General features: G+C 43.5%; 2 protein-coding genes across 5 annotated transcripts; one reads left to right on the top strand and one right to left on the bottom strand.

Annotated features, from left to right (window-relative positions):
- Positions 1-262: 262 nt before the first annotated feature.
- Positions 263-7920, top strand: snx30 (sorting nexin family member 30). 2 transcript variants are annotated; one of them, XM_023808522.2, is made up of 9 exons: positions 263-577; positions 2263-2451; positions 3073-3183; positions 3298-3456; positions 3769-3964; positions 4435-4634; positions 4764-4850; positions 5801-5953; positions 6034-7920. In XM_023808522.2, exons 1-9 carry the CDS (start codon positions 437-439, stop codon positions 6103-6105), a joined length of 1308 nt encoding a protein of 435 aa, XP_023664290.1. In that variant the 5' UTR covers positions 263-436; the 3' UTR covers positions 6106-7920. The 2 variants fall into 2 exon arrangements, with proteins under 2 accessions (XP_023664290.1, XP_023664289.2); XM_023808521.2 differs by lacking the exon at positions 263-577 and adding an exon at positions 694-952.
- A 490-nt stretch (positions 7921-8410) lies between these two features.
- inip (ints3 and nabp interacting protein) lies at positions 8411-15535 on the bottom strand. Of its 3 annotated transcripts, none has more exons than XM_023808524.2 (5): positions 15323-15535; positions 13421-13470; positions 12110-12206; positions 10900-10990; positions 8411-8994 (listed from the first exon to the last, which is right to left on the bottom strand). In XM_023808524.2, exons 2-5 carry the CDS (start codon positions 13443-13445, stop codon positions 8899-8901), a joined length of 309 nt encoding a protein of 102 aa, XP_023664292.1. In that variant the 5' UTR covers positions 13446-13470; positions 15323-15535; the 3' UTR covers positions 8411-8898. The 3 variants fall into 3 exon arrangements, with proteins under 3 accessions (XP_023664292.1, XP_072570352.1, XP_072570353.1); XM_072714251.1 differs by lacking the exon at positions 15323-15535 and adding an exon at positions 13869-13975; XM_072714252.1 differs by lacking the exon at positions 15323-15535 and adding an exon at positions 13943-13961.
- Positions 15536-16294: the final 759 nt, after the last annotated feature.

Raw genomic sequence — 16294 nt, 5'->3', positions numbered from 1 at the left:
ATGGCCATGCATTGATGCAAGTGTATGATCCATACCTAGGGAACCCAAACACACAAGAAACTACGACCCAGGTAGATCGATAGGTTTTCTTTTTTGGGACGTGTGATAGCTAATCCACACTTCTGGTTTTCCCAGATATCTGATCGCACAGTACCCTGGTGGATGAAGGCTGATCATTTTCCCTGAGAAGTGATGGCTAGGTCCTGCTACTTGTGGTGGTTTTTCTCGGGAGTTCCGCTCCAACGTCCGTCACGCCGTGGACTCCGCTTCCTCCGCGCTGCGCTTCCGGAGCTGCGCGCTGCGGGTCACATGACCGGCCTGTGCAGCGAGACTTGGTGCGGCGTTACACAAACACCGCGCAAAACATCTCGCAAAACACCCAGTAAAACAGACCGAAAGAGCGCATTTGATCAGATCTGTGTCTGCCGCTTGCACGATGAGTGCTGGCACCCCAAAATCGCTGCCGTCTTCGGGACAGAAATCCATTCAGGACATCAGCCACCCCCTTTCTGCCGAAGAGTCTGTCCTGACACCCAGCCCAGATGTGGGAAACACCACCAGCAGCCTCGGTGAAAAGGTATGCCGTTATTACCCTGTCGATCAAGCATGTTTAGTACTGGTGATTAAGATATACGTCCAACGTGGAAAGCTTGCAGTTCAGTAAATGAAAATACCGGTTGATACGGTGATGTATGGTTTCGACGAGTGTCACTCATTCGTTAGTGCAGCTAATCAGTGCACCTGCGCTTCGTCTGTTTTGTTAGCAAAGTACGTCGCCAATTCCCCTTACTTTTCAATGTGTTTTGATGATGCGTGGATAACTGCGGGCCAGTTCCTTCCGCATAGCCTCGGCTTTCGCTGTCTCCTGCATCGCACATTCCAGCAATACTCATTTCCTCTAACCACTTCACTACAAGCCCCTGCGTGCATGGCATTCATCCATTCCTACCAGGTTTGTAATGCTTATTAATTGAAGGCTAAACACACTAACCTTAAGCCGCAGCTTTTGTGTTGTTTCATTCACGTATGTATGGTAATTTAGCGGTATAATTAATTTCGCCGTGACTTGATAGTTTTTTGTTTTGGTTCTTTATGATGTGTCTCTTCACTGGAAAGAAATCTGCAGTTTATTTTGGCTTAAGGGAGGGTTGCTTTTTGTTGACTTGTTACAGCAAATGAGGGGGGCATCACTAGTGATGTAATGGATACACGTGCAATAAATGCGTAGATATATATTTATTATCTTGAATTGGTCGCGGATGATTCTTAGACCAGGGGGTAACATGTTGTATTTTGATGTTGTGGTTTTTCTTGAAACAAGTGTCTTGTTTTTTTTTAAAATCATTTTCTTGTTCATTCTTGCGCTATAAAGTTTTTAATTCTAACATTCACCTGTTGTCTCTGGATGAATAAGATATTCCTGCAACAATACACCCCTTGTAAATCGTCAGTAAAAATGAAATGAAAGTACAATTAAAAGGGTTATAATTGTTCCTTTTAGTTGTGTTTCACTTAAATTCTCTGCCCTCTGCCATGTAGGAGTTATTGTGTAATGAATGAAACTGTGGAAGGTAAAGTTAAATATACATACATGTGCTTTATATATATAAAATATATATTTTTTTGTGTGTGTGTGTGCGCGCGTTAAACTTGCTTAAATCTTTATAATTTGCAGTTGAATTAACTTTTGAAAAATATGCTACACTAACATTTCACATTCCAAAATAAATTTCAATCCATCCATCCATCCATCCATCCAAAACTTATCTTGGTCAGGAACACAGGGGCCTTCTGGCCACCCCTGGCAGGATAAAAAACAAGGCTGAGGTTCACCTGGGATGGGATGCAAGTTCTACGCATTTCTATTTTTAAGAATCATTTCTTATTAATTCCCAAGACAACTGACAATAAAGATATTGTAGTAAATGACAGTTTTAGGTCCGGATGAGATGAGTTTACAGCCTGGGGTGTGGGGGGTGAACGAGCTCAGACAGGGGGGGGCATAGACAGTAAGGAGCTTTGAAGGCAGAGAGAAGCAGTTTGTTCTGAATGCCCAAGGAACCTGGCATGAATACTTACGTATAAATGTGTAGGTGTCTGTTCCTTTGCCTTTCATAGTGTCCCAGTACAGTTCTCTACAGCATTTTTATTAAATCTGTTAAACATTTTGGATTTACATCATCAAAACTTTTTTTCTGCTGTTCAGGAGAAACGGATATAGTGCTGTTTTGGAATCCGACTGACCCTGTGGGCTTTTCGCAGGACTTGAGCCTTCCTAACGGCACTCCCGCGGGCACGTCCAGCCCGGGTTCTTCGTCCTCCCTCTTAAACCGCCTGCAGCTGGACGACGACCTCGATGGCGAGACCCACGACTTATTTGTCTCTGTCGACGACCCCAAGAAACACGTGTCCACCATGGAAACGTATATCACCTACAGAGTCACCACCAAGGTCAGAGGTTTAGTATAATTCTTCACATTATGAAAATGAAATATGAGTCTTTTAACCATCTCTATCATGCAGAAGGATGCTCAAATTTGGTCACTCAAAATGCTTTCTATTTCCACTAAAGCTGACAAACAAATTGGATTACCCTACCAGTGCCTTCAGTTTTGGTGTCGATGGGTGGTCTTAGTCAGATGGTGTGTTATATCCAGACACTACGACCAGATGGCCATCTTTTGATGCATAGTTTGCTAAACCGATTCCAAGTTGCACCCAGTTGGCACAGTGACAGGGTGGTACATACAGTATTAATGTAGCACCTGTTGGTGGTGAAATTGACTTGAATAAGTTCCAGGGTTTTCCAAGCTACTATTATGCTACCTTTTCATGGCTTCTACATACTGTACACACCGAAAACATTAGCCAAGCCAGTGCAGTATGAAAGCTGTCAAGCAGAGATGGTCTGTCACTGAGAAGAGGTTGGTGCCATCTTGTTGCCCTTGTGACCAAATACACATCAGCAGAAAGCTCATGGATTATGTATGTTTGCTAATACTGTTCCTTGTCAGCGTGATAGAAAGCATTAGAAAGAGCTTGTAATGTGGAGCTCCGCTCTCATACTTTCAGACTAGCAGGACAGAGTTCGACCTGCCGGAGTACTCACTACGGCGCAGATACCAAGATTTTGATTGGCTTCGAAACAAACTAGAGGAGAGCCAGCCAACGCATCTCATTCCCGTAGGTAGCGGCTGTCTGCTCGCCTGACCTTCCAGCTCTGCCCCTCTTGCCTTATGTGCGTTTTGCCTAAGAGAAGTGTTACGATTTTCAGCTGATCTCTTTGTCCCTTTGCAGCCTCTCCCGGAGAAGTTTGTGATGAAAGGTGTCGTGGACAGATTTTCTGAGGAATTTGTAGAAACGAGACGGAAAGCACTTGACAAATTCCTGAAGAGGGTAGCAGACCACCCGGTCCTGTCATTCAATGAAAATTTCAATGTTTTTCTCACGGCCAAGGTAATCAGGATTTTCATTAACTCTCTGTTTGACTCCAGCTAGCTTGCATGTGATATGGATGGGTGTGTGTGTGATGAGCTGCTGTTTCCCTGTTTTGTGCCCTGTGCTGCCTGCGGCTTAAAGTGATTGAAAGTCAAGGATGAATAGATTAATGTGTGTTTGAAGACAGGGAAATCGAACACACACAGCCACTGGCTGACCAAGCATTCTTTCTGAAGGCTTCAGTTGAAATATACAGTTGAAATCTGGTAGCACTTGCTCTGCCCCCTGGGCCTCAGATGACGGCTGATCAATGTCTTCATGTCACTTCAGGACCTGAATTCCTATAAGAAGCAAGGCTTGACGTTGCTGACAAAAATGGGGGAGTCTGTGAAGTACGTCACAGGCGGATATAAGCTGAGGGCTCGGCCTCTGGAGTTTGCCGCTATGGGTGACTACCTGGACATCTTCACGCAGAAGCTAGGCACCATCGATAGGATAGCACAGAGGATCATCAAGGAAGAGTCAGGTAAGGCTGTCCTACATGGCGCTGGGTGCTCTGCTGCAAATCCACCTCACCTCATGTCTCATGCACTGGTCGCGATTGGAGGTTTCTTCAGGGTTTGCGGAAAACTCCTCAGCTTTTAATAACACCAAGAACTCAAGGACAAGGGTCCTGTGCCAGGCTTATTCTGAAAAGCGCTATATAAATGTAACATTCAATCGCTCATTGTGATCCTTTGTAATTATTATTTTAAAAAGGTAAAGACATTCATTGACAAGACAGACAGGACACAGGTGTTGAGAATAAAAGATAGGGGATATCTCAATTCTGCCATCCTTTTTCTGTAAATATGAGATTATCAGCATCTCTGTGAGCTGTTTTGAGCAACAAGCCAGCTTTCACAAGACATCTGAAAGACGTGTGACATGGGAAACGTAGCCAGCCGATCTGGACCCCATCAGGTCAGATGATGTCCTGGTCTCTCTGTCCCACAGAGTATCTGGTAGAACTGCGTGAGTACAGTCCTGTGTACAGCAGCTGGGCAGGCTGTGAAGGAGAGCTGCAAAAGCCTTTGGAGGGAGTATCGAGTTGTGTCAGCAGCTCCTCCTCTGCCCTAGAGGAACTCACAGAGGATATGAGCGAGGACTTCCTCCCAGTGCTCAGGGAATACGTTCTCTATATCGAGTCCATGAAGGTAGGAGGTTTACACACAGATGAGCTGACTTGGTGAAATGTTACTGTGATCTGCTGTGGTTGTACCTTATTAATCTCCAGGCACAATCAGTGAAACTGTTTTTTTTTTTTTTTTTTCCTTTCTGTTTAGAATGTCCTGAAGAAGAGAGATCAGGTCCAGGCTGAATATGAGGCAAAATTGGAAGCTGTCGTTTTGCGGAAGGATGAAAAGTCAGGGGTGAGTCACCTTGTCACCACTACTGGGGAGAGGATCCTGGATGATGATGTCGTGGTTCATATCTCACTTGTTTTTGGGCACCGGATTTTGTTTGCAGTAGAGCAGTATTTTCTGGGTGCAGTGTCCTCTGCTGAGCGCCAGGCTAACTGATAGACTCTAAGCCATTTTTTACATGGAGTTATGGAGTAACTTTGGGGCAGAAACTACCAAATCGCCAAGCTGCTGATTAGACGTTTTATTTTTGAATCTGGGTAGGCAGTTTTTTATATTCATAACAAATGGCAAGACCTCCTTAGTTCCCATCTGACAGGGAGCCTGTAATTAAATACACCATGCATACCACAGGAGTTGAGCTGCATGGGAAGAGAAGCGAACATTCAGCAATGAAAGTACCTGCAGGGCGAGTAGAAGCTTGTTTGCTTTCAGCAGGAAAATTCATCAGGATTATTTTGGTTCTGAATCCAGAGGTCTGGCCTGTTTCTGGGCTGTCTGCTGAATATGAGAGACTAGCAATAAGCCTGTGTATCTGCAGTTTTGAATGGCTGCCTGTAACTGGGGAACAGGGGGATTGCCGGCATCCTTCTGGGTCAGACTGAGGCTGCTGCCCCGGCCAATCACACGGCCGGTCAGACTGAGGCTGCTGCCCCGGCCAATCACACGGCCGGTCAGACTGAGGCTGCTGCCCCGGCCAATCACACGGCCGGTCAGACTGAGGCTGCTGCCCCGGCAAATCACACAGCTGGCAGTAACACTTTAACATTCACAAAAGGAACATGGCACAAAGCGTTAATAAGGATGCTCTTAAACCCCAGCTCCAAAAACTGAATCAGCACTTCGTATCACTACAGTACGTGTCATACTCACTCTCTTAAGTGTTCAGTAAGTGGTGAAGTGTCTCACTGGGCTCCTCCAGTGCTGTCTGCAAAGTTCACCGATACTTTTTCACGCAGGTGCCCGCAGATGTGGAGAAGTGCCAGGATCGAGTGGAGTGCTTCAACGCCGACCTGAAAGCTGACTGGGACCGCTGGCAGAACAACAAGAGGCAGGATTTCCGACAGCTCCTCACCGGAATGGCCGACAGAAACATCCAGTACTACGAGAAGGTTGGCTACTGCAAGCTTTAAGTAGGTGCTGACCTGTCCGTCACTGTCCCGCTCACTGTGTCTCTGCCTCTGCGTTGCAGTGCCTTGCAGCCTGGGAGTCCATTATTCCATTATTACAGGAGAAACCAGACATCAAAAGTGAGACAGACTGAGTCCAGGAACATTGGCTATGAAGGACGTTCATTCTGAAGGGATTTTCGCAGAACACGGACACACGGACTGATTACGGACTGCGAGTATTTCATCTTTTTTTGTGTTTATACTTGTGAACCCAGTCTGAGTTCCATCCGGTGGCGTGGCTTGACGCGGATGTTAGGCTGAATCTGACAGCATAGCCTCCTGCTGATCGGACTACACTGGCTACCCAGGTGACTCGAACCTATAACCTTACCGAACCCAAAGGAGCGAATAAGCGGTTTTCTTTTAACAAGCATTAAATGACCATTTTGTAAATAGTTTTTTGAGGGAGAATCAGACCTTTAGACGCTTCATTGCTCTCGGCACACGGAACGTCTCAACGCTGTACGCAGTGTTTTCATAGGAAAAACATCGTCACGGGTGTTGGGCTTCATTTTTGGAACGTATTCATATCTGTTACATGACCAGACAAAAGGGATATATTTGGCACAAGAGACATGAATCGTCTCTGGTTTTTATAATGGAGATGATATTTTCATAAGGCCCGGTGTTCAGCGCTACGTCGTTAAATCGGCTTAAAGTCTGATCGGCCAAGACCAGGGGGACACATGATGAAGAATGTGGTTTTGCATAAAAGGTCCTTTCGGTGAAAGTGCTCAAGATGCTCATTTTTTTGGTGCTAAAAAAAGGGATGTTTGCTGATTGTACCTAAAATAATCAATGGACTAATTATTTGAACTTTGATGGTATTTTTTTTTTAAGACCTGTAGACCTAATTTAGAGGTCAATTTTATATAGTAAAACCGAGCATATTGGCATCTTCCCTGAAACAGTGTCACATTAATCAGATCTTTGCATAAATGTGATAGACTACAGCCATCGTTCCCTGACAGGATTCCCTACCATTACACTCATTATGCATATTTCTCATCGATATGTGAGCTTAATAGGGACGCCCTGGCCACGCTTCCTGAGATGTGCGAGTAACATTAATACTCTAAGGTTATGATTGCTGTGGTAAGGTTTGTGATGTAATTTACCAATTAGTACTAACCCCATGACACACTACTCTTTTAATTTGTGGAAAACAAGTATCAAATGTTGTGCTGAAGGTTCACTAATAGTCAGCAAATTTGAAGCTCTACATTTTTTAAGTATTGATAGATTCTTCCTAACTGATATCTTGACCTGTGAACATTTGGTTACTGAGTATGCCTCTTCTGTGATTAGATAACAGAAATTAACGTAAGTGGTCTGGTAACTGAAGGAAATTTGAGTACTATGGAAATTACTCTTGTAATGATAATATAGTTGTTTCTGTACTAATTATAGATTTGTTTTTCTAAATAAACTGACCTCATGCAATACATACACTACTTGTCACAAAATACTTAAATGTTCATTTGATAAACCTGGCCACAGACAATTTTTTGAAGATCAGATGTATTTCGGCGGGGGGTGGAGGGGGGACCACGTATAATATTGAATGGACACATTTTCAGAATGCTATGCTTACAGTCCAAATATACCCAGTCTCACAATTGATATCTACACTATTGTAAACAGACCATGTAGTATCTTACGTGATCTTACAAAGGAACCCCAGCATGTCCTATGAAATGCCAAGTGTCTGTCTGTGCACCTCCGAAACGTGGCAGCTTAACGCTGGAGATCTGCACACGGCTCAGTTTCTCTGTGCTAAGATCTCCAGCCAAGGTCAGCGTTTATAGACTGATTGTAAAGGCTGTATTGTTGGTTGTGATGTAAATGCTTCCGAATTTTGTTTCCAATGGTAAATTAAACATTTGTCATAAAACTCCTTGAGCAAATTTTACAATATTTGATTTATGCATCCTCATAAACATGACCAGGATAAGCTGTTGGAAGACATGCTGACTGGTGCAGGGATGGATGGAATACGAAGTACACAAAAGCCTCATTTAAAACTGTCAGAAAAAACCTGACACACTGACTTTTTTGATATTGTATTTTCCCTTTAACATATTCTAACATATAATTTTTTTCTAAATTCTGGAATAATGGCTGAACAATGACTTTTTTTTGCTTTTTTCCATAAACAATGGGAGCAGCACCGTTATATCTGATATTTCATATTCACCATTTTGATACATTTGCAAGACTGCTCGATCTCACCCAGATGTGAATCACTGGCATTTTTTTCTCTAGATTGGTCTCTAGGAAAAGCTCATTTTGAATGTGCACAAGCTTAGTAAGAACTACAGAACAGAAAAATACATGCATGACGTGACCAGTAGTCTCGCCATACTGTATTTTCCCAACACAATCAAAAATCTGACATTTTCTTGATCGTTTTATTGACATCCACATCAAAGCATGAAAATAAAATCTCTGAACCCAGTATCTCCAGGCCAGAGCAGAGATGTTTTAGGCACTCAGGTTATGTGAGGAGCAAGGCCGTTTAGGGTCTCACAGCTACAGACAGGCACCTGGCGGGGGGGGGGGGGGGGGGTCGGGGGATTCTGGGCATTTATTTGCCTCATGATTTGACACCATCTGTAACGTGGTAGATGTACTGAACCACTAAATGAACCTTGATACACAATACAAGTATGTTTGGGAATCAATCAACCCTTTTTTTTAAATCTTAAGAGAAAACTGCCATCAAAATGACAACCTGAGACTGCAAGTGACCTGAATACACACTGAACTATCCTCTCTGCTTGGCAGAAAACACCTTCACTAATACGTCAGTTTCTACACAACACAAACAGATGGCAACAGGACACAATCTCCTGAAACATTTAGTTTTCTTATCTTGGTCTCCGTTATTCTGGTTCTTGACGTGGCAACACCGGAAGTATGAGGTTTCCGAACGAAGAATCTTGAGTGATGAAGAAGCCGGAGGAATGTGCGTGTGCGTGCTGCGGAGAGACATCACTGTGTCGAGACTTTACAGAGTTGGGGCTGTGAAGTAGCCCCCAAACACGAGGGTAGTAAAAATCTACTGTTTTATAGCAGCTTTGATCCTCAGCCTACATCCAACAAAAGAGTCACTGATGGCATTTAAGGAAACACCTTAACCCATCACAAGGTCTCACCCCACAAACGTGTTCTCTCTGTACCCTGACAGAGCAGGAAGGCTCTCTCACCCCACAAACCTGTGCTCTCTGTACCCTGACAGAGCAGGAAGGCTCTCACCCCACAGACCTGTGCTCTCTGTACCCTGACAGAGCAGGAAGGCTCTCACCCCACAAACCTGTGCTCTCTGTACCCTGACAGAGCAGGAAGGCTCTCTCACCCCACAGACCTGTGCTCTCTGTACCCTGACAGAGCAGGAAGGCTCTCTCACCCCACAGACCTGTGCTCTCTGTACCCTGACAGAGCAGGAAGGCTCTCTCACCCCACAGACCTGTGCTCTCTGTACCCTGACAGAGCAGGAAGGCTCTCTCACCCCACAGACCTGTGCTCTCTGTACCCTGACAGAGCAGGAAGGCTCTCTCACCCCACAGACCTGTGCTCTCTGTACCCTGACAGAGCAGGAAGGCTCTCTCACCCCACAGACCTGTGCTCTCTGTACCCTGACAGAGCAGGAAGGCTCTCTCACCCCACAGACCTGTGCTCTCTGTACCCTGACAGAGCAGGAAGGCTCTCTCAGCCCTCAGACCTGTGCTCTCTGTACCCTGACAGAGCAGGAAAGCTCTCTCACCCCACAGACCTGTACTCTCTGTACCCTGACAGAGCAGGAAGGCTCTCTCACCCCACAAACCTGTGCTCTCTGTACCCTGACAGAGCAGGAAGGCTCTCACCCCACAAACCTGTGCTCTCTGTACCCTGACAGAGCAGGAAGGCTCTCTCACCCCACAGACCTGTGCTCTCTGTACCCTGACAGAGCAGGAAGGCTCTCTCACCCCACAGACCTGTGCTCTCTGTACCCTGACAGAGCAGGAAGGCTCTCTCACCCCACAGACCTGTGCTCTCTGTACCCTGACAGAGCAGGAAGGCTCTCTCACCCCACAGACCTGTGCTCTCTGTACCCTGACAGAGCAGGAAGGCTCTCTCACCCCACAGACCTGTGCTCTCTGTACCCTGACAGAGCAGGAAGGCTCTCTCACCCCACAGACCTGTTCTCTCTGTACCCTGACAGAGCAGGAAGGCTCTCTCACCCCACAGACCTGTGCTCTCTGTACCCTGACAGAGCAGGAAGGCTCTCTCACCCCACAGACCTGTGCTCTCTGTACCCTGACAGAGCAGGAAGGCTCTCTCACCCCACAGACCTGTTCTCTCTGTACCCTGACAGAGCAGGAAGGCTCTCTCACCCCACAGACCTGTGCTCTCTGTACCCTGACAGAGCAGGAAGGCTCTCTCACCCCACAGACCTGTGCTCTCTGTACCCTGACAGAGCAGGAAGGCTCTCTCACCCCACAGACCTGTTCTCTCTGTACCCTGACAGAGCAGGAAGGCTCTCTCACCCCACAGACCTGTGCTCTCTGTACCCTGACAGAGCAGGAAGGCTCTCTCACCCCACAGACCTGTGCTCTCTGTACCCTGACAGAGCAGGAAGGCTCTCTCACCCCACAGACCTGTGCTCTCTGTACCCTGACAGAGCAGGAAGGCTCTCTCACCCCACAGACCTGTGCTCTCTGTACCCTGACAGAGCAGGAAGGCTCTCTCACCCCACAGACCTGTGCTCTCTGTACCCTGACAGAGCAGGAAGGCTCTCTCACCCCACAGACCTGTTCTCTCTGTACCCTGACAGAGCAGGAAGGCTCTCTCACCCCACAGACCTGTGCTCTCTGTGCCCCAATAACTCAGGAATTCTCTCTCACCTGTAAAGCAGCTTTTTGTTGAGCTGCGATGTGTTGCTGCTCTGCGTGATCTCGGAAATCCTTATTCACAGCAGGTCTTGAGAGAGGAATGCTGTGTCCAAGAGAAACAAAACCAGAATTTGAAAAACTGTCCCAGCATCTTCTCCGAGGCTGTTGGCCGTTCAAGAGTCACATATCAACCGTTTCATTGCTCCAACCTTATTAGGCACTAACAGCTTTTATCCCACTGAGACAATCAGAACAATAAGATCAAATAAAAATTTGTGTAGCAGTTTAGTATGGCTGTGTTGTACTAGACAGGTAATTACACTGAAGTGAGATGCATAGAAAAATCACTGATATTAAAATCCAAGCATTCGTATATCCTTCAGCAAGTGATCTATGATGAATGTGAAAGCTTTGTAGATCCCCAAAAGCAGTATTTGATCTGGAAATCTGACACATAGATTTGAAATAGGGATGTCCATTTCTGATTTTTTTTCTTTTTTATCACCGATAGTCAACAATTGTTAATTGACTATTAACCGTTAACCGATAAGAAAAAACATACTATTTAGAATGAATGCATCCGTCACCCAATACCAAAATACGAACACAAAAAATGCTTTAGTAATTAGAAGTGCTTTATTTTTTTCCAAGTGCAAACACTTCATGACTTATGGAAATAATTATCAACAAGTTGTCAGACTTTGCAATGTGCAAAAGATTTTTCAAAATGAACCATTTACCTATAATGGACAGCTTGTTTACACAGAAAAAGCAGCATGTCGACATGTTGAGGGGATTGGCTTGTGCGCAGTCTATTGACTGAGACCAGTGAGAGAGAAATACCCGCTCAGAAGGCACTGATGTCCCCAGTATGCAAAGATAACGCCTAGCCAGAGTGGCCAGCCTCGGGAAACAAGTCTGATTAGTTTCACCCTCATGAACTGATAGGCTATGTATTCAAGCGTATTTTAATTTAATCCTCTATGTTCTATGCATTTACCACACTGCAAATGTTTAACATTAATACTGTCAGTTATTACTATCAATCGGTTGAAATTATTCTTTTCGGATATCGGTTAAACGGTGAATTATTAACACCCCCAATCTGAAAACTGTAAATAAGGACAGGCTTAGCACAATGTCAATAAGTAAGGACTGAATTTTATTATTCTGCTGCACAAATATGTGGACTGGAAGCAAGGTGTAAAGGCATGTTCGTCACCTGGCCCCCGGACTGTTCATGGTCTGATTCTGGATCAGTCGTCTTTTCTCCTTATCCAGCTCAGCTAGAATAGCCACTCGGTTTTTGTTCTGAAAACCTGTCAATGGGTTACATTCTGATTAATGACAAAGACTGCAAAAAACCATGAGGTCACACAAAACACCGACAAAATATGAGTGACTGAAACAGAAGTGTCCCACAGAGAATGACAAAGGAATTGCACGTCTGTGTGCCAGCGTTTTAAACACACACCGGTGCTTGTATATTTACTTCCAGTAAAAAGTTCAATCCTATAGAACCTGTATAGAAAAAATGGACAAAGGAGCCAAAGAAATCCACAAGCAACATGAATCTGGGCACTGCTGAAGAAAAGCTTCCATGATGGATATGTTAACCAACAACCCAGTCTGTCTAAAGATGTAAGCAAGGAAAATAGTCAGATGTATATTTACTTTAGTACTTAATTTAGACACAATTTTCATTTTTCTGGTACGTTTTATACTGCAATTTTTTTCAGATTAAATTATTTACCAAAAAACAGCATCTAAACCACTGAGAAATACTAGTTTCCCACAAGGGTAATCTCTTTTTTTTTTCCTGAGTATGGGTTTTTTTCATGCCACACTTAACACATCTTAACACAGACTTGCACTTTACAGCATGCAGTGGCGAAGATGGAACATTTTCAGTGGGGTAGCCAAGGTGGGAGCAGAAGTCATTTGGGGGGGCACATACATCTAAATATGAATGTAAAGCATCTAGAAAACAAGGGAATATTTAAGGTCCCTAAACGGTATAACTCTACATTGATCATAATGCGGGCAGTGGTGGAATTATCAAATACACATTTAATGTATCGATTTCTTGCAGTTAAGGTAACAAACTAACACTAAGTATAAGATTCCGCATTAGTGCTGTTCTGAGAGCACATGTTTAGCTCAGCAGCACTATGAGCTCATTCTTTATTAGTATAAAGAAACAGAAACAGTTCCGTAATAAAATGAGTTTTTTTTTAATCAAAATCTTATTTAACCAAAATGCGAATACGACAGGGGTTGCCAGGTTTCACTGCCTCCCCAGATCCGCGTATGACAGCACGTATGTCATCCAGAAAAAGCCTTAAAACATGACTATTTCTGAAGTGTCCCTTCAGCATCTTTGACCAAATGCAAGCATGTCACTAGTAAGCATATGCTACTAACAAGAACGAAGACACACTTTCAGAAGTCGGTCTCAGGTTATACCAAAAGAGAAAAGCCAGTTAATCGATTCATCTTTAAATAAACTAACAACCTATGAAGTGTCACTCACCCTGGCCAGGAGGATTTGAGGTCATCTCTTCAGATTAGCAACATCAGCACCTGGAAATGTATAAATGTGTAAAATAAAAAGGTACACAACAAACCATCACATTTTCTGCGTGAAATTGCCAGCAAACCAAAACATATAACCATCTGTTTACATCGAACACAAACATTACAAACGAGGGTGCTAATCATATTATTCTGAATATACGAGCAGACCGTCTAGCCAGGCTGTCTCAAAAAATGTACGTCGTATTGGATAAGAGCGTCGGCTAAATAAACAAAATCTACGGTATATGTGATAACCACGAACATTACGAGTTATATCAAACACTAGCAAAAGTTCTGTCTACAGATTGTATTGGTGCTGTTTATGAACTATAATTAATTCTTCTGATTACGGAAAAAAATAAACAGCAGTCAGCTTATTACGATTAACACACTTTATTACTTACACGAATCTACCCTTAAAAAATACGTAAAGGTCCTGTTAAATAATACAACGGCTACACACACATAATTAACATACATAAAGTACATATCGCCATCTACTGGGCTGGAGTGTGAAATAGCAGCCGGGTGGAAACGTACAGAGAAAGATGAATATTCAGAAAATGCACACTGCCATCTAGTGGACTGGAGTGTAAACAGCACTTCGCTGAAACTTACAGAGGACCATAAACATATAAAACATTCATACCGCCATCTACCTGGCTGGAGTATGAGAAGCATATTGTAAACCAAACCCCAACCGCTATACTTTGGTTATTTCAAAATCCATGGCTGGCTTCTGTTATGCCAGAAACTATCCATCATCGTCCATCCATCCATCCATCCATCCATCCATCCATCCATCCATCCATCCATCCATGTATTTTCTAAACCAGTGGTCTGGAGACTCATGACAACCTTAACCCCTACCCAACGCTAACATTTACCATTAGTAACCAAACAAATTAGAAAACTTTTGGAATCTTTGGTTTTCGACTGCATGCACAGATTTTTATAAAATAGAGGTTATCCAAATGGGGACCTGAAAAATGTCATCTAAAGTAAGTAGGGATGTTTCAGGTTTTATCACACATTTTGGTTCCCAGATGTGATTTGAGCAAACCCACCTACCCCCCCCCCCCCCACACACACACATACACAGAACTGTAGGGGCATACCCCATGATGGGGAAGCACACTTGTGATCGCAAAGGTGGGTGGTTTAAATCCCTGACCAGCAAGGTACTGCCCCCTAGCACTGCTCCCCAGGTCCTGAATTCACTGCCTGCTGCTACACCACATACCGATTAACTGCAGGGGACACATTTTGTTGTTGTGTGCTGTGGTGTGTCAACAATGACAATTAATCAGCTTCATCTGGGACACACCTTAGGAATTTATGCAGGATCTAAATTATTATTATTATTATTATTGGGTTTTTTTTTGTATTAAAACAAGACCACTAGCAGGATGTTAAAACAAATTTTGCAGTAGTTCCTAACATCTTGAGAGGGACAAGTAATGTTAACTCTGCTTTTTGAACCAAAAGGACTATAATGTTCTTCTTACACTGTTTTAGTTTCCAGCTCTGTCATTTTGCACGTCATCTCCCCTTATGTTTGACCTTCACTTCGAGTGATTCAGTATCAAGTGATTTCCAGTGTGTTATACCATATTACAAAGATAATAAATGGAACAATCACTGCAACTATTGCTGTTTAACTACTGAATACTGACAGATTTGGCACCTACTAGCCTATTATTTAGATAAACAGCACTGTCTTGTTTTTCCTAAGTACATTCTTTTTGTTATTACATAAAAGCTGGTGCATTTATCCAAAGCAGTCGTCATATTGTGAAAATATTTTACATGACAAATTCTGGTTAAGTAACCTTGTCAAAGAGCACAAGGGACCCACCTCATACTTGAACCCAGATCCAGCTGTGCTCCCACAGGCGCCAGAAGACGTTTTGAGCTCAGGGTGCTGAAAGTCTGAACAAGCAATGGACCTTATTGAAGTTCATTTGTATCATTTTTAGCTATCAACAGCTAACAACTGCAGTCTTTTTGTAGCAATAATCACAAGACAGACACTAATCATAAGACAGACATCAGACACTATGCTTTTCTTTGATGAAGTGCCCTCAGCACCCCTGCAGAGCAGCTGTTCTGAGCCATTATGGAAATTTACAGACGTTTTGGCAGACTGGAGTGTGTAACATGTTTGCAGGGTATTTAGAACAAGCAGCCCCCTACCAGGAAGGACAGACAGTCAGTTGCTTTTAGACGTCGTGACTTTTATGTCTTTTTATCCTGTACTTACCTTTGGACTCATTGTTTCCCAGTGGTGGATAGTTCAGGACCAGAAAGTAAAAATCCAGACCAAGATTTTGCTTCAACCAACCAGTTGAGTACTCTGTGACTTTGACACTTTATATTCCACCAGTTGGTTGAAACAAAATCTTGGTCTGAATTTTTACTTTCTGGTCCTGAACTTTCCACCTCTGTTGTTTCCTCTCCTTCACTGTCTTTCTCATGTTGTCTTGTATAACAATACAGTTTTAATTGCTTTTATGATATTCTGCAACACTAGCCATAATTAAAATAAATTTAACAGGAATCATGATTGAATTTTTGTTTACACCACACATAGAAATGATTAATTTTGTCCCATTTGTGTTTTCTTCTGCAGCACCCAGGAAAAAGTGTGTTTAGTAGGCACAGATACATAATATATGTTACAAGCTCTATTTAAGAAAAGTTTTTTTACTGCTTTAAGTACCATCACTTTTAACAGTTTTGACAGGACCACACAAATTTCAGATTCTCCAACAATTTATAATAGTAAGAAATATTGCATATTGCTTCAATGTGGTATTTGCAACTTTGT

This window comes from Paramormyrops kingsleyae, chromosome 7 (genome assembly GCF_048594095.1).
Source record: "Paramormyrops kingsleyae isolate MSU_618 chromosome 7, PKINGS_0.4, whole genome shotgun sequence".
NCBI classification, from domain to species: Eukaryota; Metazoa; Chordata; class Actinopteri; order Osteoglossiformes; family Mormyridae; genus Paramormyrops; species Paramormyrops kingsleyae.
Note: the sequence above shows the minus strand (reverse complement) of the source record. Positions and strands in the feature narration are given on the sequence as shown.

Excerpts from the sequence above, each read along its gene's own strand:
- inip (XM_023808524.2), bottom strand. The coding sequence starts at position 13,445 with ATGACCTCAAATCCTCCTGGCCAGG. Across the intron at positions 12,207-13,420 it reads CTCAAATCCTCCTGGCCAGG|GTTTTCAGAACAAAAACCGA; the intron begins GTGAGTGACACT and ends ACCCATTGACAG. Across the intron at positions 8,995-10,899 it reads AACAAAAAGCTGCTTTACAG|CACGCACACGCACATTCCTC; the intron begins GTGAGAGAGAAT and ends GTCTCTCCGCAG.
- snx30 (XM_023808521.2), top strand. The coding sequence starts at position 797 with ATGTGTTTTGATGATGCGTGGATAACTGCGGGCCAGTTCCTTCCGCAT. Across the intron at positions 4,635-4,763 it reads TCTATATCGAGTCCATGAAG|AATGTCCTGAAGAAGAGAGA; the intron begins GTAGGAGGTTTA and ends CTTTCTGTTTAG. Across the intron at positions 5,954-6,033 it reads ACATCCAGTACTACGAGAAG|TGCCTTGCAGCCTGGGAGTC; the intron begins GTTGGCTACTGC and ends TCTGCGTTGCAG.